General features: G+C 41.6%; 1 protein-coding gene across 4 annotated transcripts in view; it reads left to right on the top strand.

Moving 5' to 3' along the window:
• The window catches only part of lrig3 (leucine-rich repeats and immunoglobulin-like domains 3), a 60,254-nt gene that overhangs the window by 17,088 nt on the left and 16,221 nt on the right, over positions 1-26,945 (top strand). For 3 of the 4 annotated variants that reach the window (XM_086009414.1, XM_086009410.1, XM_086009413.1), the window contains exons 4-9: positions 18,432-18,560; positions 20,541-20,684; positions 20,861-21,004; positions 21,430-21,573; positions 23,935-24,078; positions 26,243-26,323. In XM_086009414.1, the coding sequence (XP_085865540.1) occupies positions 18,432-18,560; positions 20,541-20,684; positions 20,861-21,004; positions 21,430-21,573; positions 23,935-24,078; positions 26,243-26,323 (786 nt within the window). The remainder of the gene's footprint in view (positions 1-18,431; positions 18,561-20,540; positions 20,685-20,860; positions 21,005-21,429; positions 21,574-23,934; positions 24,079-26,242; positions 26,324-26,945) is intronic. The other variant, XM_086009411.1, reaches the window with a different exon arrangement.

Here is a 26,945-nt window from a genome sequence, read left to right as displayed (position 1 = left end):
TTATTTTGATTTGCCCTTCCTTGCTTCACCAGCACTCTGAGGTAGCGCCTCGCTCCTCGGCCTTTGCATCTTAAGACAGGTGTGAAGCGCCTGATTTAGCGCTCCAATCACCTCCAGGGGCGATAAAAGCCAAGTTTGCTGTCGGAGGCGATAATTAGCGCCAGGCGCTAAACTTTGCGCACGGCCGATAACGGCGCCCCAAACGGGGCGATACTGAATTTTCCCCCACAAAGTCCCTTGAATCATACACAACTGTGCCAAGAGCATAGGTGTGACATGTGGGCCCATGCCTCCAATTGTGCTATTATTAGCTCTGCTGTTAATTTCCCCCAAAATGTTTACTCTCCCCCCCGCCCCGCAGGCACTTGTCTAGTCTTCGTCTATCTCTCCTATTGTCCTGAATAAATCGGCATTTATAGGGTCCTGTTCCTTGGGTGTCAACAGCCTACTGATGTTCTGCATAAGTGGTCATTCTACATGTGAGCCTAGACAGCAAGCGGAAACAAGTTGTTTAACCATGAAGGGTAGCATATCTTGGCCAAATCCTGTGCACACACATATACTTTCAACAATGCATACTGATTAGTAGTGGGAAACCTAAACTCTCTTTTGCCCACCCTGAGTCATGGGCTATTGAGGTCAAATGTTACATCCCAACTGCCACTTCCAAGACCGAGGTCAAAACTGGGGCCTTCCTGGTCTGTATGGGCCAGTGTCACACTAAACGGTGCTTATTTTGTTGTTGCCAGTTTTCACCTCTTTGCTGTCGTGAGAGTTGCTATCTCGGCATAGCCTGGAAATTGAACCTGGGTCCTTCTGGTCTCTCTGGCTTAGTTACTGACTGCCTTTACCAACTAAGTCATTGGGAAGCTGGGCAGTGCATTCCTCCCACTAAGCCATTGCAGGGGTGTTAATAGTTTAATATTCAGATTGGTAGCGCCATTTGCATTCCTTTTGAATGCTGTAACTTCTTTATTTGAAGTTTTTTAGGAAGCTGCAGAAATTGGTCTTTGCAGAAATTGTATACATATAGAAGCAGCGAAATGGATTCTGGAATGATACTGCTGAGACTTCTCTAGAACCGAACAGCACAGCTGAACCCAGCTTGAGCTGAAGAGTGGTACCATTATAACCACGATTGATGGTACTATATGGGTCACATGGATATAAAGACAAGAAAGACTTGCATTTATATAGCGCCTTTCACAACCTCAGGACATCCCAAAGCACTTTCCAACCAATGAAGTACTTTTGAAGTTTAGTCAATACTGTATTGTAGGAAATGCGGCAACCAATTTGCGCACAGCAAAGTCCCTCAAACAGCAGCAATGAGATAACGACCTGCTCTTCTCTGAAATAGTGCCATGGGATCTTTTACGTCCACCTGAGAGGGCAGATACGGCTCCATTTCATCTGAAAGACGACACCTCTGACAGTGCCGCACTCCCTCAGTACTGCACTGGAGTGTCAGCCTAGAGTTTGTGCTCGGGTCTCTGGAGCGGGGCTTCAACCCACAACTCGGAGGCGAGAGTGCTACCCACTGAGCCACAGCTGACACATACCATGTAATCATATCTTCCACTATTGAATTAGATGACCGTGTGGTTTTTTAAAAAAAAAACGTTCCTTTCACCCGCTTATGAAAGCATCATTTTATGTTTGGAATATAGTTCCACCAAATGCAGCGCATCCTTCAGCACCATGGTGAAGTAGCCATTCTTCATTTGTGAGCATAGACAGTGTATGTTGCTAGGCTAGGGCTGGGCATCAGAGTCAATCTCAATCCTTTCCTTTTACCCCCCCCCCCCCCCCCCCCCCCCCCCCACCCGCACCCCAGATTTGTAAATGAGTACTTTCCAGCAGGGACACAGCCAAATCTGTGTGTCCCTGGAGCTCTGAGACCAGATAATGAATCTGTACAGCTCCGCTGCACAGCGTCTTTGCTACCGCTGGAGAGCTTGCTTCCGCTTTTATTAAAAAAAAATATCTTCAGTTAAGATTATGAACGTTAAATACCGCTTCATGTTGAAAAAGTTGACCAGACGAGAAGCAAAGTGATGTCAGAGGTGAGTATGCAAGAAGACCACACTGCACACAATACTTGAATTAAATCAGCGATGGGCAAAGATTGTTTCACCTCATAAATGTGCAACAGACCATGAAACCAGTGGTTTTGGGCTTCAACTGACTCTTTTTCAGTCACGTACATAGTAAATCAAGCCTTTGTAAATGGGAAAAACGAAACTAGGACGATCTGAATTATGTTTGAACCCATCTGTTATGTCCGTACTTTGCACCACCCCTATATGTGGCTCTTTGCACAGGTTTTGACATAAATATATAAAATTAATGTTGGCTGTAAGAAAAAAAAAAATCCTGGTGTTCTCTCCTCCTTTCCTGAAGTTGGTGAATTCACTGGGTTGCAGTTTCAGTGGTGCCAACAGTACTTTGATTACCTCAGCCAAGTAGCCATTGTTCATGTATGATTTCTAAACAGTTGAGAGTTGACAGCCTTGGCAGGCCATTCAACTGTTTGGGAAGGGGAGAAAGGGACAGCTTTTATTTGTTTGTGCAAATGTGCTGAGCTATGTGTGTCCCTGTTGGAGGGTTTTAAAGTTGTATTCCGCAGAATCGTATCTTTATTTGCAACTTTGGCACAACCTATGCTGCATGTGTGGCATTTCCTATTGGAGAAGGAACACACATTTGTAAGCCATAATATGAAATGTTTTATTCCGTGGTGCCTTTAATCAAAAACAGAATCATTCTACACTTTGAAGGAGTTTGACTCATAAGATGAAATGAAACTTGGGAATTAGTACTGAATGTTACCAGATAAACATGGGGCACTGGCTAATCAGACTTTCTTCAGGCAAGAACTATACCACCACCATATGTTCAATTTTAGCAAGATTCTCAATTTCAGCTAATCAAACTCTCATTCACATAGAAAGTAACGTACCACAGTTTCTAGCCTGCAATTAACATCTAGGATAATTACTTCAAAATGAGCTGTGAGTTTTGAGGGTTACGTAACACAATAAATTCCCAGGAAACTGTTCAATTAATTAATCTGATCACAGCTCAATTACTTACATCTGGTGATTTATTGGGGTTTGTTTTTACTAGGCCCGGGTCAGCTGGTGCAGTCAGCATGTCTGTAGTGCTGCTTGAATAAGAGCTTCGTGACACATGATATGAATGTGGGTTTCCCAGGAGTGAAGGGGGAAAAGCAGATGGTGCTCAAGAAATGTGCCACTAAGCTTAAAATGCAAACTTTTTTTATGTACTCATTTTTAAGGCTAGGAGGTGAAACCTTAAGAATTTTTCTTGAAAAAGTTGTCAGGTGGAGCATAAATGCTCATGTTAATCTGATTTTGGTCCACAGTGGAATTCTGACAGCAAAACAAAGTCTGATTTTTCAAAGTTAATTTGACATCAAACATTCATGCATGTTACATATCAAAGGCTGCTTTTCTATTGCACAAGGCCTCTGTTGATGCAGCCAGCTCGTGATGTGCGAGTTTCGCGCGGAGAGTGGCAGCACCAAAACTTGCCAGTTTCTCACTTAACAAATCTGGCCACTTTACTTTGTTGTTGCTGGTTATGTGGGACCAGTGGGTCATGAGCCGAGCTAGTGTGGGGCTCCCTATAAAAGCAGCTAAAGACTGTTGGTTTAGCAAAGGGTAGAATTAACAGACTGCTGTATGAGTTTTTAATCCCTTCTTCTATCTGCCACATAAGGCTACAAGTAGATGTAAGATGGCCTTTTGTAAAAAGCAAGTCGATTTGTGCTTTAAAATGTAAATGTTAAAATTACAAACAAATGGCAAAGTTAACAAAAGATGAACTGTATACAGCTTTGTAGCTTGGGCTGGACATAGCATTGAAGTGATTAAACTCATGCTGGGCCGTAATAAAATGAGGTGATTTTAGATTGTAGAAATGTGAGAAAGGAAGAGAATGTTGTGTTCAAGCTAAATGTGTCAGTAGATTGATGGCTGTTTATTGATCTGAGGTTTGCAAATTGAGGCTGACAAATGGTTTAAAGATACCAGAGTAATGCTATCTGGTCTTGAGCAGTGACCCAGAATGAAGCTTGTATAAAGAGATGGGAAGCTTGTTTTTAAAGTTTTATATAACCTTTCTTGAAAAATCTTCTCGAAGGACTTTTACACCAGCATGGGGTTGCCCAATGCTAAAAACTGCAACTTTGTTGTAATGGCACACTCGTGTTTTTGTGATGTATGCATCAGAACTGAAATTCTAGTTCATACTGTTCTATATAAATTCTTTTATAAATGACTATAAGTAGTATTTGGTATTCTTAATGTCTCTGCCATGGTTTAAGAAGTCTTAACAATAACAAATGAAAAATAGTTTAAGCTTTGAGTGTGGGTAGGAGTAGGGAATAACAGTGTCAATCTTCATTATTATATAGCCTGAGGTATAAAGAGGTATAGTAATTGTAGCACATTAAAATATCAGCTGTCTATAATGTATTGGATTAAAGATGATTTACTAAAAGTTCAATTTAGTAGATTCTGCCCTGTAAATTGAGGACAAAAATTAAAATAACCACTTCACGTGATAATGTTGCTTTTCACTTCGGAAAGATTAAATTCAACATAAAATATGGAGCAATTTTGAACTTTGTGGTAGTCGGAGATTGTGTATCAGAAAATGCAGAAAGGCTGCCTTTAGTTAAATTTAGCTTTAAAGCTGTTCCAGTGGCAAGAGCCTCCACTTTGACTGCAGCTTTGGAAGGTAAATGAGCTAGCACTCGAGTCTAGATGGTACCATGTCCTATTTGAAGTGGTTTTTCTCTTGCGCCTCTAGAGGCGGCAGCACTAGAGCAGCGCTGTTTTTTGGCCATTTGTTTTCTTTCTGTTTGATGTGGGCCGAGTGCTTCGTCTGTCCCTAATAGGTCTGCATTGTGGTTTATCTCTCGCTGGCATGTATTGACTGTTGCTAGACATGGAGGCAGGTTCAGTGGCCAAAAATGAAAAATGTAATTTGCTACTTTCAAATAGTTTCCAATACCAGTTGTTGGTGCTGTGGAATCTGCCCAGCAGTGTAATTGGAGCAGCTATCAGGCACTGGCGGTTCTAACATATTACAGAAATAAATGCACTATTTTTCTCTCTCTTCCTCTCCTCCCTTTTGTCCCAAATCAATGCATCAAGATACATGACATTATGGAGCGGGTGTTATCCGTATTAGTCCAAGTTTGAGTTTGACTCTTCAAGGTACACTTGGAATGTGTGAAACTCTCTATCTGATGGTGTATATTTGCAGTGTTTAAATCCAAAGCACTTGGAATGCCTTTCAAATGGTGTTAAGTAGATCTTGCACAAGATAAATCTGAGCTGTGCTCAGTCCTCACTGTGTTTTCCCCAAAGGTAGGCAAACTATACTGTTCACGTCAATCTGTGACCTCCAACTGATTGTTAAGAAGATTATTTGAGCTTATTTGTACAGTACTAACCACTTTGGATTCTGAGGATTATAGGTCAGAGAAAGCTGATGAGAAAACAGCTGCATTTGTCTCAGTCAGGTGATAACTTCATGAATAGGTGATTGTAATGTCTCTACCTTCCCCATCGTTCTCTTGTTATCTATCTTATGAAACATCAATAGTACAAAAAATTAAATTGTTGTATTAAATGCATACTTTTAAGAGTTTTTTTTAACCATCTGCAGTGTTTCCAATCTCCAGAAAACAAATCGTGAGAAAGGAATTTAAAAAAAATTTAAACCCTGCATGCTGGGGGTCTGGAGTGTCTTAATTCAACTTTGTTCCTCTATTTGTAGATGAAACGTGAGATTCTAAAGAAATTATGTGCCTGAAATAATATTTCATATTCATTGCACCACTGTGCTGTGCCAAAGAGTGCCAGTTTATGGCTGTGATTCAACCCAATGAGTCCCCTTAACCTCTGCCAGGCAGTTCCGTCGTGAGGTGGAGAAGTTGGCTATGTCAGCTGTAGCAGGCTGTGAAGTGGTATCGTCAGAGGCTTCAGTACAGGTGGCTTGCCCTGGGGAACCGAAACAAAAATACCCAACATGGTAATACTGGAAAAAAGTAAACTATCAAAAGTGGAACCAGTTTTAATGTGTCTACAATTTCACAATTTAACCTGGTTTAGGAAGAAAATTTGAAACTGCTTTAAAAAGTATCTCCAATTTTCTCCTCTTCCCTTCTAAAGACACTGGTTCCCTTACTGGAGCATGAGTAGCAGCCATACTCCAGTGCCTCATCCAAATTTTCAAGTGGGAATCTTGACGTAGATGTCCATAGACTATCCAAACATGAAGGGCATCACAGCTGAGCCTGTCCTAGCCTAGCGTGCGTGCGCACACACACACTTACAATCAAGATTGTTGTATAGCAGTCTAGAGCAGGAGAAGGGCAGGTAAGGAAAAAAAATACTTCACGCACACATTGGTTAGGATCTCCTTATTAGCATAAAATGCTGTTGAAATTCTTTTAAATTGGAATTAAATAGATACACGGATAAAAGAGGAATGTGAAAGTATGAGAAGTGAGCAGGAGAATGGGATTAGAGAAAAACACCAGTGCAGACTTGATTGGCTGAATGACTGACTTGTTTCTGTATCATAACACCTTGGGAATCCCCCTTTACCCAATCTTGCCTCTTCCTCCCGTTATCCCACAGGTGCTACAGTTAGTTACGTCACCCATACTACTGCCCACGCTGAGGTCACCAATGCAGCATAACCTAGTGATTTGAATTTGGGACCTTCCTAATCCGTGTGAATCAGAAACTGTTCTTGCATTGCTTTTCTGCCCCGTTAGTGCTGCTGGCTCCTGATATGCAGGTCTTACGCAGGAGGTGGCAGCACCAAAGTAAACTTGGTGGATTTAATGCAGCTGGGAAGACCCCGTAAAATTTGGTCTTTCCAGCTGCTGGCCTTAACAAATCTGGCAAGTTTCTTTTGGTGACATTTATTGAAGCTATTGATTCCTTGCTAATGCAGAGGTGCAGCGTGGCAGTGATCCTCCACTGTTGGCAGGCTTTTCGACCATAGGACACATCAAAGTAGAATCCAGTACTGCCTTCAACCAACATCTACAAATACGCACTTCCAGCAGGTCTGTAACACTCTAACACATAAATACAACAATATAAAAGCAGGTAGAAATACCAACTTTCCTTCTTAAAATGCATTTTGAGCTCCTCTGATGGTTCAGGAGTGAAGTCTTTGATGGCTAATTTCAGGAGTGAAGTCTTTGATGGCTAATCTGAAAATCCTACGGCAAAATTGTGTGTGAAGTTGTTTGAACGTGCTGACAGTTTCGTACAAGCAGGCCAAAGCTTGAATTGTTGGGTTCGCATCCAAATTCAAACTGGATATTCAGGTTTTATTCTTTGCAAATGCTCCGTTTTGAGTATCTGCTCAGGTTTCAGTTTACAATGTGCATTTCTATTGTTTAAGAAAGATTAACTAATCACCATTTCAAGACTATTTGGAACACCAAGTACAAAAGGTACCTTATGAGGAGTTGGTTATATATGGTGGTTTGTGTTAAGCACCCAGGTGAAACTTTGTTCTAGTTATCTTGCTAGTTCAAACGGGCAAGTAACTAACAATTGTATTGGTATCCATGTATTACAGTCTAATTGTTGTAAAGTCCTTTATCTACTCCTTTTTCCTTTGCAGCTCATGCAGCAAATTGACTCTTTATCATTTTTATATTAAATTTGTAATGTCATTGGAGTGTTTTCAAGGAATAAAATTACTTGCAGTGAAATTAGTCTGGATATGTGGCTCTTAAAATGCTGATCAGACTTGCCTTTTATACTGGCAGAGGATATAATGAGGCCAAACAACAACTTGCATTTATACAACTCCAAGTAAAAGAACATCTCCAGGGGGATAGCGAGCAGGAAGTGACGGGGTTTAAGAGTGGAGACCCTTATAAATGAATTTTCTGGAAGGCTTTTGGAGGATTGGTGTGGTAGTAAGGCAGAATTGGTTTGGAAGAGAATTTGCAGAGAACAGAAATGTAATGGTTGAAAGATTGGCCTTGAGTGGTGGAGTGGAAGGCCTGGGTCATAGTGTAGAATTGGAAGGAAGCAGAAAGACTTGCGTTTATGTAACACCTTTCACGACCTCAGGACGTCCCAAAGTGCTTTACAGCCAATGAAGTACTTTTGAAGTGTACAAATGTAAGAAGTCGCACAACACCAGGTTATAGTCCAACAGTTTTATTTGCAATCACAAGCTTTCGGCGCGCTGCTCCTTCGTCAGGTGAAGTGGAGAAATGCATAAAGACACAGCTTATATAGTCAGAGAAAACTGTTGGACTATAACCTGGTGTTGTGTGACTTCTTACATTTGTCCAACACCGGCATCTCCACATTTTGAAGTGTAGTCACTGTTGTAACGTAGGATAAAGAGTGAAGGGTATGGGCTGAGATGTATGATTGGGAAAACATTTCTGAAATAATGTAATTGTGGGGGATTTAAAAATGAGGAATGCAGTCTTAAAATTAATTTCTGGGACATAGTAGCTTGTAGCGCTGGGCAAGAATGAGGGTGATGGCTGTGAATAAAATGTGGGAGGGAAAAGAAAATAATCTAGACGAGGGAACTAGATGTAATATCTCCAAGTTTGCAGACGACACAAGGCTGGGTGGGCGTGTGTGCTGTGAGGAGGATGCCGAGAAACTCCAGTATGATTTGGACAGGTTGGGTGATTGGGCAGAAGCATGGCAGCTGCAGTATAATGTGGATAAATGTGAGGTTATCCACTTTGGTGGCAAAAACAGGAAGGCAGATTATTATCTGAATGGCAATAGATTGGGAGAAGGGGAAGTGCAACGAGACCTGGGTGTCCTTGTGCAGCAGGCGGTTAAGAAGGCAAATGGTATGTTGGCCTTCGTAGCGAGAGTGTTCGAGTACTTGAACAAGGATGTCTTGCTGCAGTTGTACAGGGCCTTGGTGAGGCCACATCTTGAGTATTGTGTGCAGTTTTGGTCGCTTTATCTGAGAAAGGATGTTCTTGCCATGGAGGGAGTGCAGCGAAGATTCACTAGGCTGATACCTGGGATGGTAGGAATGACGTATGAGGAGAGATTGGGTCGATTGGGCTTATACTGGCTGGAGTTTAGAAGAATGAGAGGGGATCTCATTGAAACTTATAAAATCCTAACAGGACTAGACAGACTAGATGCAGGAAGGATGTTCCCGATGGCCGGGGAGTCCAGAACCAGGGGTCACAGTCTAAGGATAAGGGGTAAGCCATTTAGGACAGAGATGAGGAGGAATTTCTTCACCCAGAGAGTGGTGAACCTGTGGAATTCTCTACCACAGAAGGCAGTAGAGGCCAATTCATTAAATATATTCAAGAAGGAGTTAGATATATTTCTTAAGGCTAAAGGGATCAAGGGATATGGGGAGAAAGCAGGGACAGGGTAGTGAATTTGGATGATCAGCCATGATCTCATTGAATGGCGGAGCAGGCTCGAGGGGCCGAATGGCCTACTCCTATTTTTTTTTTAAAAGCACTCCTCTTTCTCTCGGTGCCTGCACATTATTTATTTTTGATTTAACTGAAGTTATTACATCATTGCCTGTGCTTTATGTATTCTACTTCTGTAACTTTACTGAAGTTTTGGGCATTTGGGACTATAACTGATGTGCAACTGTTGGCCCAATCAGCGTAACTTAAAGGATTCCAAGATCAAAATGCAAATGAATAATTTGCTGATTATTATAGGCAACTGCACGTTATGGCTTCACACTGAATCATGCAGATAAGAAATAAATTTAAAACGGAGATAAACAGTTTCCTAGCTGATAAGGGAATTAGGGGTTACGGGGAGCGGGCAGGGAAGTGGACGTGAGTCTAGGTTCGGATCAGCCATGATCCTATTGAATGGCGGAGCAGGCCCGAGGGGCCGAATGGCCTACTCCTGCTCCTACTTCGTATGAAAGGTCTGATGAGCTAGCCAGCTCCACACAGACTCGCAGTCGGGACATTGCAGTCGGCCTCCGCATCACTAGACAAGGGAGGGGAAAAACTGGGCGAGGTATTGGTAGACTCGCTGCTTGCAGAACAACAATACACCATAAGTCAGTGACTTCAAGAGAGGTGGAGTAAGGAAAGGAAAATTGGAGAGGAAAAAGGGGCTCAATTACACAACAGCATTTCTTTTATAAATAGTGTTGGCATTCTCTGTTTAGCAGAAAATGCAAGAAATACACAGCGGGTTTCTCAACATCTCTGCATGGACACCTTTGTTACTGGAAACTTTTTCAAAGTTAATTAAAAGGTAGGAACTTGTATCCAAACTGCTAAATTGCATTTTTAAGTAAACTGAGGGAAGGGGAACTTCCACAATAGCTTCAGAGAGTAGTTGAGACATTGAGCCCTGGAAAGTCCTGGGCTTGATCTGTGATCTGTGAAGGACTCCTGATTTGCTTCATCCAACAACCAATGCAAGAGCACTGAAAAAATAAGTTGAGCTCACTGCAGTTTTGATGAGGCAGTTCATGAAATTGTTTCCAACTATAGCAAATCTTCAAGCTTGAAATTATCATTAACGTATAGCTTCAATAGTGAGTTATCAGATTTTTTTGTAATTTAGATAAATATAAAGTTTAGGAGCCAGAAAAAGCCATTAGGCGTAACAAGTCTATCATTTTTTGATCAATTGTATCTCATCTCAGCTACCCGTCTTCTCAACACATCGCTTGATCATTCCTCTTTTCAGACACTCATCTGCAGGAAAAAAAATCCTCTAATCACTAATTGTAGCAAAGTCATAAATGTGTTTATAAACAACCCTGCAAAATTTTGCTACAGCATTTTCCTGACAACTTGTTTCTCAAGCCTAATATCCTTTGTGTGAAAACATTCCACCTGACTTTTCTTATTCCAAAGTACCTAATTTTCATGTGAGCCTAAACATTGACTACTGGCAGGCTACACCTTCGAGAGACTTCACAGCTGAGCCGCGTCCTGCCTTTATCTGCGCCCACACATACACTTTACAGTCAGTGTTACTGGTTGGCTAGTAGCAGAAACCCTCCTTTGGGATGCCAAGGCCAATTGTACTGGCCCTGCTGCCACTCTGTCTAGGATCAGCACCACACTTACTGGGAATAGCCCGTTCCTTGCTCCAGAGCCACTTTTTCAATGCTGCCCTCCAATTCTCAACATTTCCTGAATTCACTGAACTGCCTGTTCGAATTTCACTGCAGTAATTTGAATCCCCCTTATTTCTAGACTTTGAGCTCCATGTTGTCTGGACTAGGTATTTCACCCTTTTTAAAGTTCAATTAACATGTTTATACCCATATCTTCTGAAAATATTGTTTAGGTTTAATTACTTTACACACAGGGTGGTGAATGTATGGAATGGACTAATGAAGGGAGGCAGTGAGGGCAGATTGTATCTGTAAGCTGGCAAAGTAGCTGGAGAAAGTTTTGATAGAGGGGTATGAAGGGTATCATTGGATATGTAACTTGATAGTGTGACTGGCCAGATGGACCACAATAGTCTGTTCCAGTCCTATGTTCCCAGTTGTGTACTGTCTGACTCCCAGGTGATCTGATTTGTCCACTCCCCACCCCTCCTTTCCTCATTATTGATGGATATAAAATAACTATTTGATAATTATCAGTTTTTGTCCCCCAGTATCAGTATTGTGGAGCAATACTTTCTACCGCCTTTTATTGAATGATTAGTACAAAACCATCAGGTGGTTCAGCATCAAAGTAAAGTTATGTTCTGGCGCAGACAAAAGAAACAGCATAGCATATAGGACAGATGATTATGAAACATGGAAAATAGTCTATGGATGAATTGTTCACAGAGCCCATACTAAATTCAGAAATGGATTATGTTAAGTTGGGTAGGTACCTTATTGAATTTTCTGTACTACAGAATATATGTTGTAAGACTAATGGAAAACGAACCCCCTCCCTTTAGGGTCTGTTTATAATTAAGTTTATTGGTATTGTTATATAGAACGAGTAGTATTACAAAGTATTTACTGCATAGAAACCGGCCATTCGGCCCAACAGGTGTTTATATTCCACACGAGCCTCCTCGCACCCCTCTTCATCCAACCCCATTCAACATATCCTTCTATTCCTTTCTCCCTCGTGTGCTTATTTAGCTTCCACTTAAATGCATCTATGCTAGTCGCCTCAACTACTCCCTGTGGTAGCGAGTTCCACATTCTAACCACTCTGAGTTTCTCCTGAATTCCCTATTGGATTTATTAGTGACCATCTGATATTTATGGCCCCTGGTTCTGGTCTTGCCCGCAAGTGGAAACATCTTCTCTACGTCTACCCGATCGAACCCTTTCATAATCTTGAAGACCTCCATCAGGTCACCCCCCAGTCTTCTAGAGAAAAGGGACCCAGCCTGTTCAATCTTTCCTGATGGGTGTAACCTCTCCGTTCTGGTATCATTCTAGTGAATCTTTCTGCACCTTCTCCAGAGCCTCTATATCCTTTTTTATAACATGGAGACCAGAATTGTTCACCGTACTCCTAGTGTGGTCTAACCAAGGTTCTATACAAGTTTAACATGACTTCCCTGCTTTTCAATTCTATCCCTCTAGAAATGAACCCCAGTGCTTGGTTTGATTTTTTTTTATGACCTTATTAACCTGCATCGCTACTTTTGGTGATCTGTGTATCATTACCAGCACATACCTGTATGCAGTGAAAATTGTGTTTTTGCCAGCACACTGCTTTTACTGGACACATTTAAGACTGGGTGGAGGGTGAACGCATTTTCCTGCCCACCAGTCTAAACAAATATGACAGTTTTGCTTTCATCTCACTGCAGCACACTTGGGCTATGAGAGCCGGTGGCCAAAGAACAGGTTTAGTTCTTGAGAACGCACTGAGTTAGGGAAAAAGAGATGTGATTAAAATTGTAAAATATGCAAGTGCTGGCCCCTTGTGCTATTTTAGTGTAAAATTTATCCTGTGGAATAGGTCCCTGTGCATATCTTTAAAAATTGAACAACATTATGCAAAACCATTTTTCTGCAATGTAGTTAAAGGGCCACTGTCAAAACCACAGCATGTTTGTTATGTTGAGTATCTATCAATTTCCAATCGTCTCTCGGAACTGAGCTATGTACTGGTCACTCATAATGACCAGTGTTGACGCCTATGCTTTCATGGTTATGTTTTGTTGTACCAAAGATATCTAATCTCTAGATGGGATGCATCCTAGGTTGCTGAGGGAAGCTAGGATGGAGATAGCAGAAGCTCTGATCACAATCTTTCAATCCTCCTTGGATATGGGAGAGGTGCCAGAGGATTCGAGGATTGCAAATGTTACACCCCTTTTCAAAAAGGGGAGAGGAATAAACCTGGTAACTACAGACCAATCAGTCTAAACTCAGTGGTGGGAAAACTACTGGAGGCCATTGAGGACAAAATTAATTCTCACTTGGAGAAGCATGAGTTAATAAGAAACAGCCAGCACGGATTTGTTAATGGCAAATCATGCCTGACTAACCTGCTGAGTTATTTAATGATGTTTAACAACAGACTTATTCCAGAAATACAAGCACATGGTTTAAAGAGCTGGTAGTAACTTGGGTACGTGATTGGGATAGGAGGCAGAGAGTAGTGGTGAGCGGATGTTTTTCTGACTGGAGAGAAGCATGCAGTGGGGTCCCCCAGGGGTCAGTATTAGGATTATTGCTTTTCTTGTTATATATAAATGACCCGGACTTCGGTACAGAGAGTACAATTTTGAAGTTTGCAGATGATCCAAAACTTGGCATTATAGTAAATAGTGAGCATGACAGTAGCAGACTTCAGGAAGACATAGACAGACTGGTGAAATGGGCAGACACATGGCAGATGCAATTTAATGTGGATAAGTGTGAAGTGATGCACTTTGGAGAAACAACAGGGCGAGGCAGTATAATCTAAATGGTACTACTTTGAGGGGGCAGGTGGAAGAACAGAGGGACCTGGGGTTGTAAATTCACAAATCTTTGAAGGTGGCATGGCAGGTTGTTAAGGCAGAAAGCGCATGGAAAACTTGGCTTTGTAAGTGGGTGCATTGAACACAAAAATAAGGAAGTCATGCTAAACCTTTCCAAGTCTCTGGTTAGGCCTCCGCTGGAGTATTGTTAAATTCTGGGCACTACATTTAGGAAGGATGTCAAGGCCCTGGAGAGGGGACAGAGGAGGTTTACCAGGATGATACCAGGGATGAGGGACTTCAGTTATGTGGAGAGATTGGAGAAGCTGGGATTGTTCTCTTTCAAGCAGAGAAAGGTAAGGGTAACAGGTGTTCCAAATTATATGGGGTTTTAATAGAGCAAGTAGGAAGAAACAATTTCACCTGGCAAGTGGGTCGGTAACCAGAGGTCATGGATTTAAAATAATTGGCGAAAGAACTACAGGAGAAATGTCTTCACTCACAGGGTTAGGATCTGGAACGCACTACCTGAAAGGGTGGTGAAATCAGATTCCATAGACATTTTTAAAGGGCAATTGGACATGTACTTGAAGAGGATTAATTTGCAGGGTTCTAGGGAAAAGGCTGGGGTGTGCGACTAAATTGGACAGCTCTTTCAAAGAGCTGGCGCAGGGATGAATGGCCTCCTGCACTGTAATAAGATTCTATAATGAAGCCAACTAAAGTAGAAAAATGTTCATTGTGTTCCTCTCCCTTTAGTATTTGCAGCTTTCCCCCGCAATCCACGCTTGCCTTTCCCTGTGATTTTGTTGCCCTCCTCTCAAAGGTTGTAACTTGTGTGGGAATGCAGTTCCATGGGTGATGGTGACGGCTCTTCACAAGAGACTGGACAGTAAATATTGGCTATCTATTCAGCCATAGAAGCCATAAGAGCCAAAGTGACCCTGTCCTCACTCAATAGCCGCACACGCATTTGTAGCAGAACCGCTGGCTGGTGACCAACAAAATGCTGCTCATCTTTTTTCCCTCTTCCTAGCCCAAGAACACTAAAGCAATCCCCACTGCTACATAGGCTTAGATGACTTACTGAGTAGACCAGAGATTGAACCTGGAAATGTTTTGAGTTCGCGTTCGATCAGCGCTGCACCATATGATGCAGTAGTTCCTGAAGAGCGAGAGGTCCCTGGTGTTTGGATTTTGTGTTCTTGCTTGAGCGGTTATCTCACCCCTGTGTATTGTTAGCTTGCTGATTGTGTCATTTGTATTGCAGTAGTGTAAAAGTTAGTGTCTCGTGATTCACTTCAACAGTAATGCAAAATAAACAACCAACCAATCCCACTCAGCAGGTTGGAGGAGAGAGGAAGACGTTTGTGTTCTGTTTAGGGCTGGGGAAGCAGATATTCATAAGCTTGAATGCTGGTATTAAATCAAAACATTTACAGTATTTTGAAAGGTGTAATTTTAGCACATTAGCATGTCAGAATCTCAAGATTAATATATTAATGGAAACTATGTACATATTTAATGTACAATGTAATTTCATAAAAATGACAACTTAATCTGAAGCTAATGCTTGCCAGTAGAACTGAATAAAAGTGGAAGTAAATTCCAACTATAACCCATAGAGTATACTGAATATATTGAGTCAGTGTTGCACTTTGCTTATATTAGTATAAATAGACTCCCTTTATAAATAAATCACAGATTTACAAGTAAACATCCATAAACTGTTCATGCAAGGTTCAGAAGTATTTAGTTATGTAAATTTGAAGTAGTGGAAAACAGTACAGTTTTCTAGTTGATGTCCTTTAGTGATCATCTATGATATAATTTGGGCATTTAGTAAAACCTGCAATAAAAATTATTTGAATGTACTTTTAAAATAATTCCAATAACTAGTTAGGGGTAAGTTTCAATAGTGAAGCTGCACAGTCAGCATTTGAGGTTGGCTTTCACGCTCGCCCAGAGACGCTCGAGTTAGTAAAAGGTAGTTCTAGTCCAAAGTGCAGCTGGTGCTTCCTTTTCCTGGTTTATACAACTTCAGGTTGGTAACTGGACTCCGCTGATAGCAGTGGATTGAAGCCTCACTCCAGGCACACAATCTAGGCCATCATTGCAATGCAATAATGAATGACTGCTGAACAGCGAGAGATGCTGTTCTTCAGATGAGATGTTTTAAGATCTCATGACAGCATTCAAAGAAGAGCAAGGGGCATGCTGGCTAATGTTCTTCTCTCAAACAATGTCATCAAATAGCTGATTAACCTGGTCATCTAAATTTGCTGTTGGGATTTTTCTGTACACAAAATGGCTCCAATTAGTGTCTACATAACAGTGACTACAGTTCAAAGTTGTTCATCATTGCTGTGGAACGTGTTTGAGATACGGTAAGGCTATGTATAAATGCAAGTTATTCATACAGTTTTGAATTATCGGGGGCGATTTTTAACCCTACTCGCTCAGCAGAAACTGGGCGGGTGGGAAGTTAAAATGGCCTTGGCTCTTGCCTGTTTGAAAGCCGTCATAATCGCAATGTCTGCAATTTTAACCTGCTTCCCTGAGCAGGCAGCAAGGACACGCGCCCCGAGCCAACAGGGTCCTTCTTTACATAGGCATGTTGCGGCCCGATGACATCATTGAGACCCGACTGTAATTTGAAAGTCCAGCCTGAGCAGGGAATCCACCTGGAGTTAGTTTTACAGCATAGAAGGAGGCTATTTGGACCACGTGCCTGTGCCAGCTTTCTCAAAGATCCATCCACTTCGTCTCAATACCTTACCATGCTCCCATAACATGTTTTAAATATTTCTTGTTTTCAAATAATAACCACTTCTCTTTTAAAAGCTATTATGGCTTCTGTTTCCACCACTGCTTCTGATGGAGCATGCCATGTCTTAACAACCCTGTGCTTTATAAAAAAAAAAAAAAAATAAAAAAATAAAAAAATTAAAAATTCTCCTAACCTCTCCTTTCGTTCTTTTGGTAATGATATTGAAGTTATGCCCTCTAGTTATTGACTCATTGACCAATTGAAATAGTTTTTCCTGATTTTACTTTATCAAAACCCCTCATTTTTGGATACCTATCAGATTTCCTCTTCATCTCTGTTCCAAGGGCCAATTTTAACTTGGCCCACCTAGTGGAAATGCGGCAGGAGCAGAGTTAAAATTGCTGTGCATCACTTCCCGCCCCATTCCTGCTCCATCGCCATGTTTACTGGGGCCTTCGGCTGGGTGGTCCATGCGCTGCCTGAATCAAGCGGGACCTTCATAACTATGCAAATTGGAGTCCTATGATATACAAAAGCCCCTGGAGTATTTGAGGGACACTGTACAGGCTCCACCAGGTCCAATCAGGCAGTGAAGAGGTGGAGTTCCCAAAAATCATATTGTCAGCCCAGAATTGGCTCACTACAGTGGGACACCCGTTTGAGGAACGCAGCTCCACAGTGGCATGGTAATGAAGCCCAGCCCTCGAAATGGCCTAGGCCTGTTGCCTGCCCGTTCCATGCCTGAATATAAAATATACCCCTAGTTTTCTCCAGTCTCCACATAACTAAAATCACTCATCCCTGGTATCACTTCAGCAGATCTTTCCTACATCCTCTCCAGGATCTTGATATCTTTCCTAAAGTAAGGCCCCCAAAACTGGACACCGTATTCTAACTGCAACATAAGTAATGATTTTTATAGGTACCTCTTTGTTTTTGCAATTTAAAACCCTGTTTATAAAACCCATTTGACTTTTTATATACAGCTTTATCCACTTGTTCTTTGAGGTAAATTTCGCTCCCTCCCCCCCAGAGTGGACTATGGGCGGCTGGTTGGCCGTCCGGTAGTCCCGGCGGGAGGCCTGGTCCATTTTGCAGGACAGCGGGCTGGGGCTGGAGATCTAGTGTCCATGGGCAACCCGGCAGTTCCAGGCCACCGTAAGTAAGTAAGTTATCAAACATTTTCAATACTCTGCACTTTTTATGGCCTTATCCCCGGGAGTTATGCCCGGTGTTCTGGCCAATATTTATCTCTCAATCAACATCACGAAAACAGACGATCTGGTCATTATCACAGTGCTGTTTGTGGGAGCTTGCTGTGCGCAGATTGGCTGCCGCGTTTCCCACATTACAACAGTGACTACACTTCAAAAAGTACTTAATTGGCTGTAAAACGCTTTAGGAAGGCACTATATAAATGCAAGTCTTTTTTCTTTGTTCTTACGCTGCTACGTTTAGTGATTCATGTCGTGCGAAGATATTTTGTTTTCTCAGCACAGTGTAAATCTGGATTGGTTTTTGTTTTTAATTTCTTGGCTACACCTACAATATACAGTATGCTATTTTGTTACACCACCCTTCTGCCAGGAAAAAGTTATTCGTACGCAACTTTTTTTATACATAAATGTAAATGAATTACAAGAATGGTACTTTGCTTTATTTCCAGAGGTTGCATCTCTGTAAAAGTAGTTTGTGTTCAACTGATTTTATTTTCTCTGCAGGTCTAATAACAAAATTGTTGAGGTACTATCGGAACAACTGACACCATTTCAGTCCATGGAAACACTGGATCTCAGTAACAATCACATGTTTGAACTGAAAACATTCCCTCCTCTACAACTTCGATATCTGTGAGTATATTGGGGTAGTTTGTAAGGTGTTTTCTGATGGTCATGCTGAAGGAATTAGCAGACAGGTAGCATTTCAAGTTAAACAGAGAAAACTTTCAAATAGCCTTTCTGCCTGACATTGTTCAAAATGTAGGACCCTATTTACTTTACAGGGTTACCTTTGACTGTGCAAATCCTGTTGAATGCACCACATCTCCCTTGGAAGAATGCTTCCTGAGATTCCTCCAGCACCGTGCCAGTAATGGCAAATATAAACCATAGCCAAAACAACAACTTGAATTTATTTTGTGCATTTAACGTAGAATAATGTCCCAAGTCTTTTCAGAGGTGTAATCAGAAAACATGGATGTCAAGCCAACAGAGGAAATATTAGGAGGGGTGGATTTTAAGGAGGGTCATGATGGCAGAGAGGCCACAGGAGATGGCATGGTCAGAAGGGTGGCCGTGAATATGGATGGGAGAATTCATCTGAAGGAAGAAGTTTAGGCAGGACAGGAGGGCAGTAAAATTAGAGGGAAGAGGGCAATGGGGAGCTGAGTTATGGCACATTATGACCTTCCCTTTACATTGGGGAACTTCCCAGACATTCCTGCACAGTTATCCATGATCTCAAGCAGTTCTATAAGGATTATAACCTGTTTATATCACAGAGTTGGTTGACCATTATGAAGCTTTCAGCCACAGGACCTGCTGAAGTTTGCATTATAAGCAAATTTAAATAGTAAATTATGGTTTGCTAGTGAAGGAATTAGCAACATTGAGAATTAATGCAGTATTCTATTTGTTGAATCATTAAAAATGTCATACCTGCGATCTTTCTACCATCTAGATGTTAGTCTCTCTCACTTCCCTAGTTTATAGTTCACAAATGTCTTTATGAAAATGAGACCTGTAAACTGTGTTGTAGTGAAGTATGATTTTCTAGATCATGCACAATTATGGAGTTGCTAACATGCAAGTTCTGATTTTTGTACAGTAGCATTGTTAACCAAGTTATGGTACAGTCTACTCATAATTTGAAATTCAAGTTTTCTTTGACTAAAAATTGTCTTTAAATCAACAAGAATAGATTGTATCTTGATGGTTTACAATATCACTGTGGGCACTTCATGTATTAATGTAAAAAAAAAAATATTTGTTCGTGGGATATAGGTGTTGCTGGCAAGGCCAGCATTTATTGCCCATCCCTAGTTGCCCTTGAGAAGGTGGTGGTGAGCCGCTGCCTTGAACTGCTGCAGTCCGTGTGGTGAAGCTACTCCCACAATGCTAATAGGGAGGGAGTTCCAGGATTTTGACCTGGAATGCTTGTGAATGAAGGGAAGAGACATTTTACTGTGATGGTATTGCTGTATATATATCCATTTTCCCCATTGAGTAGAATGCAGTGATAAAACAGACCTTATCGATGAGTTGAGTTTAATATGCTCACTTATCCAGTAAACAGGATATGTGATTTTTGTTTTTCCCCTCCGCTTTCGAGGGTGCTGGGGTGTATTCTGGGTGCAGGTTGCCTTTCTCCACCTTGCCTAAATGGCCATTCTTAATTTCTGAGCCTAAATGGTGAGTGTTGGCAAGCAGTTAGACTGGTGGTGGGGGTGGGGGGCTGCGGTGGCTGTGAGCTCAATCTCCTCCTCGTTTTCTAGCAGGGGTCGCTTGATGGAGATACTCTGGAGTGGGAATGCTGGCTGATTTCCTTCACTCGAACCCAAAGGCTCCTGGGCCAATTGTAGTGACCTTGTTGTCACCCGGGCAGGGATTGGCTAATTCAGCACCGACTGGGGATTGAACCGAAGATTTTGGATGTGTATCTTATGAATGGAATGACGTCTGCTCTTTTTTTTTTACTTTTTTGGGTGGGGCTGGGGGGGGAGAACCAATGACTCGCCTGAGAAATCAAATGAGATTTGTTCACTGAACACTTCTACAAATGTCTTTGGAATAGTTTTATAGATATCTAACCGTAGGTGTGTTGTTGTTTAGGTATATCAACAATAACAAAATAACTTCTCTGGATCCTGGTTGCTTTGACAATCTTTCCAACACACTTCAAGTCCTAAAATTAAACCGGAACAAAATTTCAGCTATTCCTTCCAAGATGTTTAAGCTGTCACATCTTCAGCACTTGTAAGTTCATTTTGTATCAGAATCACAAAAAAGTTTCACATTTCAGTTACATTTATACATACAGATTTCTGAATTAAATACTCAATCTGCTTTCCCCCCCCCCTTTTTCAATTTTGTTCAACGTAGAAATTTTTTTTACACTGCAAAACCAGTCTTTTATTTTTGTTTTGTTGCAGGGAACTCAGCCGCAACAAGATTAAAAAAGTGGATGGCCTTACGTTTCAAGGACTTAGTGCTTTGAAATCTCTTAGATTACAAAGAAATGGCATTAGTAAACTCATGGATGGAGCTTTCTGGGGTCTGAGCAACATCGAGATCTTGTGAGAACTGTTTTTAATTATTTAAGTTTAGTAAAGTTTTTGTATGAACTATTAGTAAGTTCAAAATAGAATTGATTTGTGAATCTTGGATGCAGTAAAAGATTGTGTTCAGATTGTTCTAGTTATAGAACTGCTTCATTCGAGTTTTAACCAAAAAGTTGTTTTAAAAAAAAATAAAAGTAGTACTTGATTCAGCAAAATATGTAAAAACTTGTTTGTAAAATGAGCTGCTTTCTACCTTTTTGGCCTCGCAGCTTTGCCAATTGACTCTCATTCCAGAGAATCCAGCCACATGGCCTCGATTTTTTTTAAATTGCCATTGCCGAGCTTTTTAACTGTGTAACGAACAGGTAAAAGTACGAACGAAACCCTATTCTTCAGGATAATGCAAGCTAACGTTTTGATTTTTAATTTTTTTTCCCCAGACAACTAGATTTTAACAATTTGACAGAAGTAACTAAAGGATGGTTGTATGGCTTGCTGTTGTTGCAGCAACTTAACCTCAGCCAGAATGCCATAAACAGGATCAACCCAGATGCCTGGGAGTTCTGCCAGAAACTCAGTGAGCTGTGAGTAGCTTTTATTCCATTCCAGTTTCAATGTAGACATCATGCCAAAACGTTAGCTTTGTGTTTGAGAGTTTTTTCATAACATCGTTTTTTTATGAAGGTGAGCAAAGCAGTGTTTCTTATGAGAGGTAAGATGCGAGATTTCCTTTAAAACCACAAGTGCCTTGTTTGTTGTGCTGTGGGTGAGGTTTGTTGGGTTTTTTCTTTTTAATTTTACAGCTGTCAACTCAGATAAGATTTGTAGTAACTTAATACCCTGTAATACATAAAACATGATAAACAACTAGGCATCTAGCTGAAAAACTTAGACCAATCATGCATTGGTTTATATCTTGCACTTAACGAGGCTCCGCCTGCCTGCTCACATGGATATAAACTACCCCAATGGAACTGTTCGAAGAAAAACAGGGAGTTTTCCTGATTTTTGTGGCCGACATTCCTCCTTCAACCAACATCATCAAAAACAAATTAACTGGCCATTCATCTCATTTGCTTTTTGTGGAACTTTGCTTTGTGCAATTGGTTGCTGCGTTTGTCTAATTAACAACAGTGACTGCACTTCAAAAGTAATCCATTGGTGGTAAAGCACTTTGGGGCATCCCAATGATGAGGTGTATAAAGTCAAGGTTTTTTTTAGGGAAGTTACATAATTTATATTGGCCTTTGGTAAGAAGTGCCTAGAAATTAGTTACTTGGATAATGGATACCTTTAGACAATAATCTCCATATTCCAGCATGGAAGCTGTGCCCAAAGGAAGCACAGGTTGGAGAATCGGGGCTACTGTTGATTGTTGAATGGTGACTGGCAAGTGGCTTGGACCACTAAAGGATTTTTTTTTTTTAACTTCCTGGATTAGCCCCTTTTCAGGGACATTTGGAACAGGGGAAAGGGTCCTGGGAAATCCTCACCCCCTTAGGCAGGGGCCAGGCAGAGTCTCTGCTGGCATGAGGGAAGTAGATGTCAGAGAAGCCCACCAGCCCCATGTAAATGAGGTGCCCTCCAGTGACCCAAACCCCTATGGGGATGTCGGTGTTGGAGGGTACTGGTGGGCAGAAGGACTCTCCACCCGTGGAATTTCAGAGCTGTTCACTTTAAGCAATCATTCTAATGAGAGCTCTACTCATTAACCAGTATATATTGTGGTACTTGTCCGACAGTAACCTAGTGTGTGGAGTAAGTGTACAATTACATTACTCTTTATACAGGCACTATGTTTCACACAACTTGAATAACGTGCCTTCACTTAAATAGAGAGTAGTCTGTTGCTAGTGCGAAGATCAGAGTAATAGTTCCAGGCAGGAAAAGACCTCTGGTTCAACTAGCCCACCTATACACTGTATTCCCTTGGTGCCTTTTTAATATTCCTGAATCCCATGTTAATACTTGGGCTCGCTCTTTTTACCTCTGCCTGAAAATGACCTGTCATCTTAAGATGCGTATCTATTTTAGTTTGGATTCCAGGAGCTGGTAAAATCGGGTCTACAAGTTTGCTGCCGTGCTATGGAAAATTGATTTAACAATATAATACCGGGAGCTGGATCCGAATTAGAAGAGCAATATCAACGCAGCCTTCCAATTCCACCGAGCAGGAATGAATCACGCTCTCTGGTCTCTCGTGGGGCAATTTAGAATATATTGCAGCAGTGAGCCATGAAGCAAAAGCCTCCCATTAGCTTTCTGGCTTGCTGCTGCAGCAATACAGTACAAAACAGACCCAAGTGTATAGCTGACTGCCTAAACTTGAGTAGTTGTAGTTGTGCTGAGATTTAAAGAAATCAGTTGTACTTCATTTTGTCAATTATACACTGCTGGATAGCTGCGGGGATATCTAAACTTTGAGGGGGTTTTTTTTCTCTCTCTCTCCAATTTTCGCCAAATTGTGTTCTCCTGAAAGCATTCCACAGTTTGCCATTATCTTGTGTGACCCTAGACAGTAAATATCTGCAGGCTATCTGACTGTTGGGGTGGGGTGGAGAGGAGGGAAGCCTCCACAGCTAACCTCAATGTCCTCACCTGGTGTCCAGTCACGTCCTCCAGCAGGGGCCACTAGATATCAATCAGCAGTAACTCTGCCCATGCCCCCTCTCCCCCCCCCCCCCCCCCCCCCACACAACCCCAGGGATGCTGAAGCCAATTGTAAGACCCTGCTGCCACACTGGGTGAGTTTGCATAATTCGCGATCAGACCAGGGATCAAACCTGATACGTTCCTGGTTTGTATGGTCCAGTTGGTCACTAGGTAAACTGGCTGAACCATAGGGGGAGATACTGAATTTGAGATTACTTAAATACAACAGGTATGAATCTTTTTGTAGTTTTATTTTCTGTTTGCAATGCTAAATTTATTTTTCCCATTGACAGAGATGTTTCATTCAATGAACTAACGCGTCTAGAAGATTTCAGCTTTGTTGGTCTGAGCCTCCTTGGACAGCTTTATATAGGAAACAACCAAGTGAGCTACATTGCTGATGGTGCCTTTGGAGGACTCTCCAGCTTGTACAGTCTGTAAGTTTTATATTATATATCTGTGCACTATTTTTGTTTTAATGGGAAAATTATCTGTGATGTATGGGTTAAACACAAGTGTTTATTTCAACCTATATTTGCCAGTCTGTTTTCTTCTACTTGTGATTGATACAAGTCTGGTACAGGAAACTCTCTTAACTGGCACCTAAATAACTGGAAATCTCTGTTAACCGGCAAAATTCCGGAGTAGGTTCAGGTAAGTTTTACTTCATATTAGTGGCAGTTCCTGGATCTGTGGCTGTGTAACTGGGGTTCGTGCACTTGTTGCTAAGCAACAGGGACGCTTGGTCTGTGGCTGGAATTCCTGCACATGTTGCTAAGCAACAGGGAAGCCTGGATTTGTTGATGTGTACGGAGCTCTCGTACCTTTTAACTATACTTCTCTGTAATCCGGACTTTTTGATAAACTGGCACCACGCCGGTCCTGTCGGTGCCGGATAATAGAGTTTCCTGTACTTTTACAGTTTTTTTTGGCTAATAGCAACTGTTTTCAAGCAGAAAAACCCCTCAGTGCCAAGAAATAGACTTTTTCTGTTCGTAAACTTTGTGTGTGTGTTGTGGGGCTGTGTATTCTTGTGTTTGCTGCCAGTCCAACATTTCATATTCTGTGCCAATCCTACATTGTCTTCTGATGCACTGTTTACTTTACAGGGTTTCCTCTGGCAGCATTTTTGCCACTGTAGGCAACTCTTGTAAAATACACAACCCAGTGCCGGGGTAGCCAGGATTCAAGGGGTGGGGGGGGCTAAAATATTTCTTGGGAAGTAATGTTGCTGGCTGCTTGCAACTGCTGGGTAGTGGAAAAATATAATCCAGCCAGCACCTAGGTCAGGTCCACTGTACAGTGTTACTGCACAAAGGTGAATGGTGGGATGTTTCTCAAATCCACCCGGCAGTTGAAATGGAGCAAAGAAATTGAGTTATATAACGAGGCACTTTTAGAATTGCATTTTTTACACGAGGTTCAGCCCGTGGTTGCAGGAAAATATCTTTGTTCCGGATAGTTTTGCACAGCTAGTTTTATCTCATCAGATTTCCTGTCTGTTCTACTTGTGCAGTAGTTGGAAGCCTTTATTTCACACTTGTTGCCCACAAGTCTGTACCTTGTGAGCAGGTTTTAAAAGAGCCAAGAGAAACTTAAATGAAGTGGTATTGTTCTGAGAGCTTGATGCATCTTTTAGTAGGTGTTATATCCAAAGAAGCCCATAGATAATTCTCGTAGGGCCATTGAAGGGCAGGTGATGGTTACTTGGGCCCCAGGTCATTCAGCTAGCCAGCATGCAGAACAGTATACAGGAAACTTTTTTTATCCGGCACGGACGGGACCGATGTGGTGCCGGTTCATCAAAAATTCCGGACAACCGAAAGCTATAGTAAAAGATACGGAGTTGAGAGCTCCGTATAAAGCAACAAACCCTGTTGCTTAGCAATAGCTTCAGAACAATGGCCACAAGTTGCAAGCGTCTCTGTAGCTTAGCAACAGCGGCAGCCACACCCTTGCACAGCAACAAATGGAGGAAGGCAAGTAATAAAAGTTACCTGAACCTACTCCTGAATTTTGCCGGTTAACCGAGATTTCCGGTTATTTAGGTGCCGGTAAAGCGAAAGTTTCCCTTAGTTGAGCCCGCTGTCGATTGAAATTCAAGTCAATGCAAGTCCATGTGAGCCTTTTACTTGTTTTTGTATCATAAGAATTAATAAGAAGCTATTCAATCAAGCTGTTTTTTAATTTAAAAAATGTTTATGCAGCTTTAACCACTGGCTATGGACTATTATTGACTTTCAAAATGCCTCCTAGCCAATAAAACCTTTTATGCAGTTTATTTTTTAAATTTAGACAAAAATTCTGTTCTGGTCAGTGATTTAATTGGTCTTTAATAGCTCGGTGATGATGAAGGCTTATAGGTGAACAGACTAAGGGTCTTGAATATAACATTTTTAAGCACGTGACATGAATTTAGCTGTATACTAATATCAAAGGCGGCTTACCGTTTAGTTGAAGCAAATATGAGTTCACCGACTCCAGTGTTTTTGTTTGTTTATAATATTGAGTCAAGACCCACAGATTGAAATTAAAAATCCATATTTTACAAATTGTTTGCTTATTTATTCTCCATTCCTTTTTCTTCCTCCACCCCAACAGAGACCTGAAAAACAATGAAATATCATGGACTATTGAGGATATGAATGGGGCTTTCTCTGAATTGAGCAAACTTAGGAAATTGTAAGTGCTCTTAGTTTTTTTGTGATGGAATGAACAGTGAAAACATCCCAGTAATTCATTGTAATGGTTTTGTGCATGAGAGCTGAACTTGGGTGCAAAGATAGATCAGAAGTGACTTCAAAAGGTTAAAGCAAACCATTTCAGGCTCATGAGCCTTATGGTGTGGAAAGTAATGAGGGTCCTATACTCTGTTTAGGATGAGGAAAGTAAGGGCTGGATTTTGTCAATGGAGGCGGGACCCCCACTTTTTGGGTTGTAGTCCTGCCTCCATCGACTTGTGGTCAACCCACGCTATTTTCCATTGATTGACCTTGTTAAGCCCGCCCAGCGGGCTCAGCAGGCCAATTAAGGGACACCTGGTTACTGGTGATGTCAGTGATTGACATTTCATGTGTCAAGAGTCATAGAGTTATACAGCACAGAAAGAGGCCCTTCGGCCCATCGTGTCCACGCTGGCCATCAAGCCCTGTCTAATCTAATCCCATTTTCCAGCATTTGGTCCGTAGCCTTGTATGCTATGGCATTTCAAGTGCTCATCCAAATGCTTCTTGAATGTTGTGAGGGTTCCTGCCTCTACCACCCTTTCAGGCAGTGAGTTCCAGATTCCAACCACCCTCTGGGT

Source organism: Somniosus microcephalus, chromosome 16 (assembly GCF_052327205.1).
Source record: "Somniosus microcephalus isolate GS21.2 chromosome 16, FLI_Smic_1.0, whole genome shotgun sequence".
NCBI classification, from domain to species: domain Eukaryota; kingdom Metazoa; phylum Chordata; class Chondrichthyes; order Squaliformes; family Somniosidae; genus Somniosus; species Somniosus microcephalus.
This window is presented reverse-complemented; position numbering and strand designations above follow the sequence as displayed.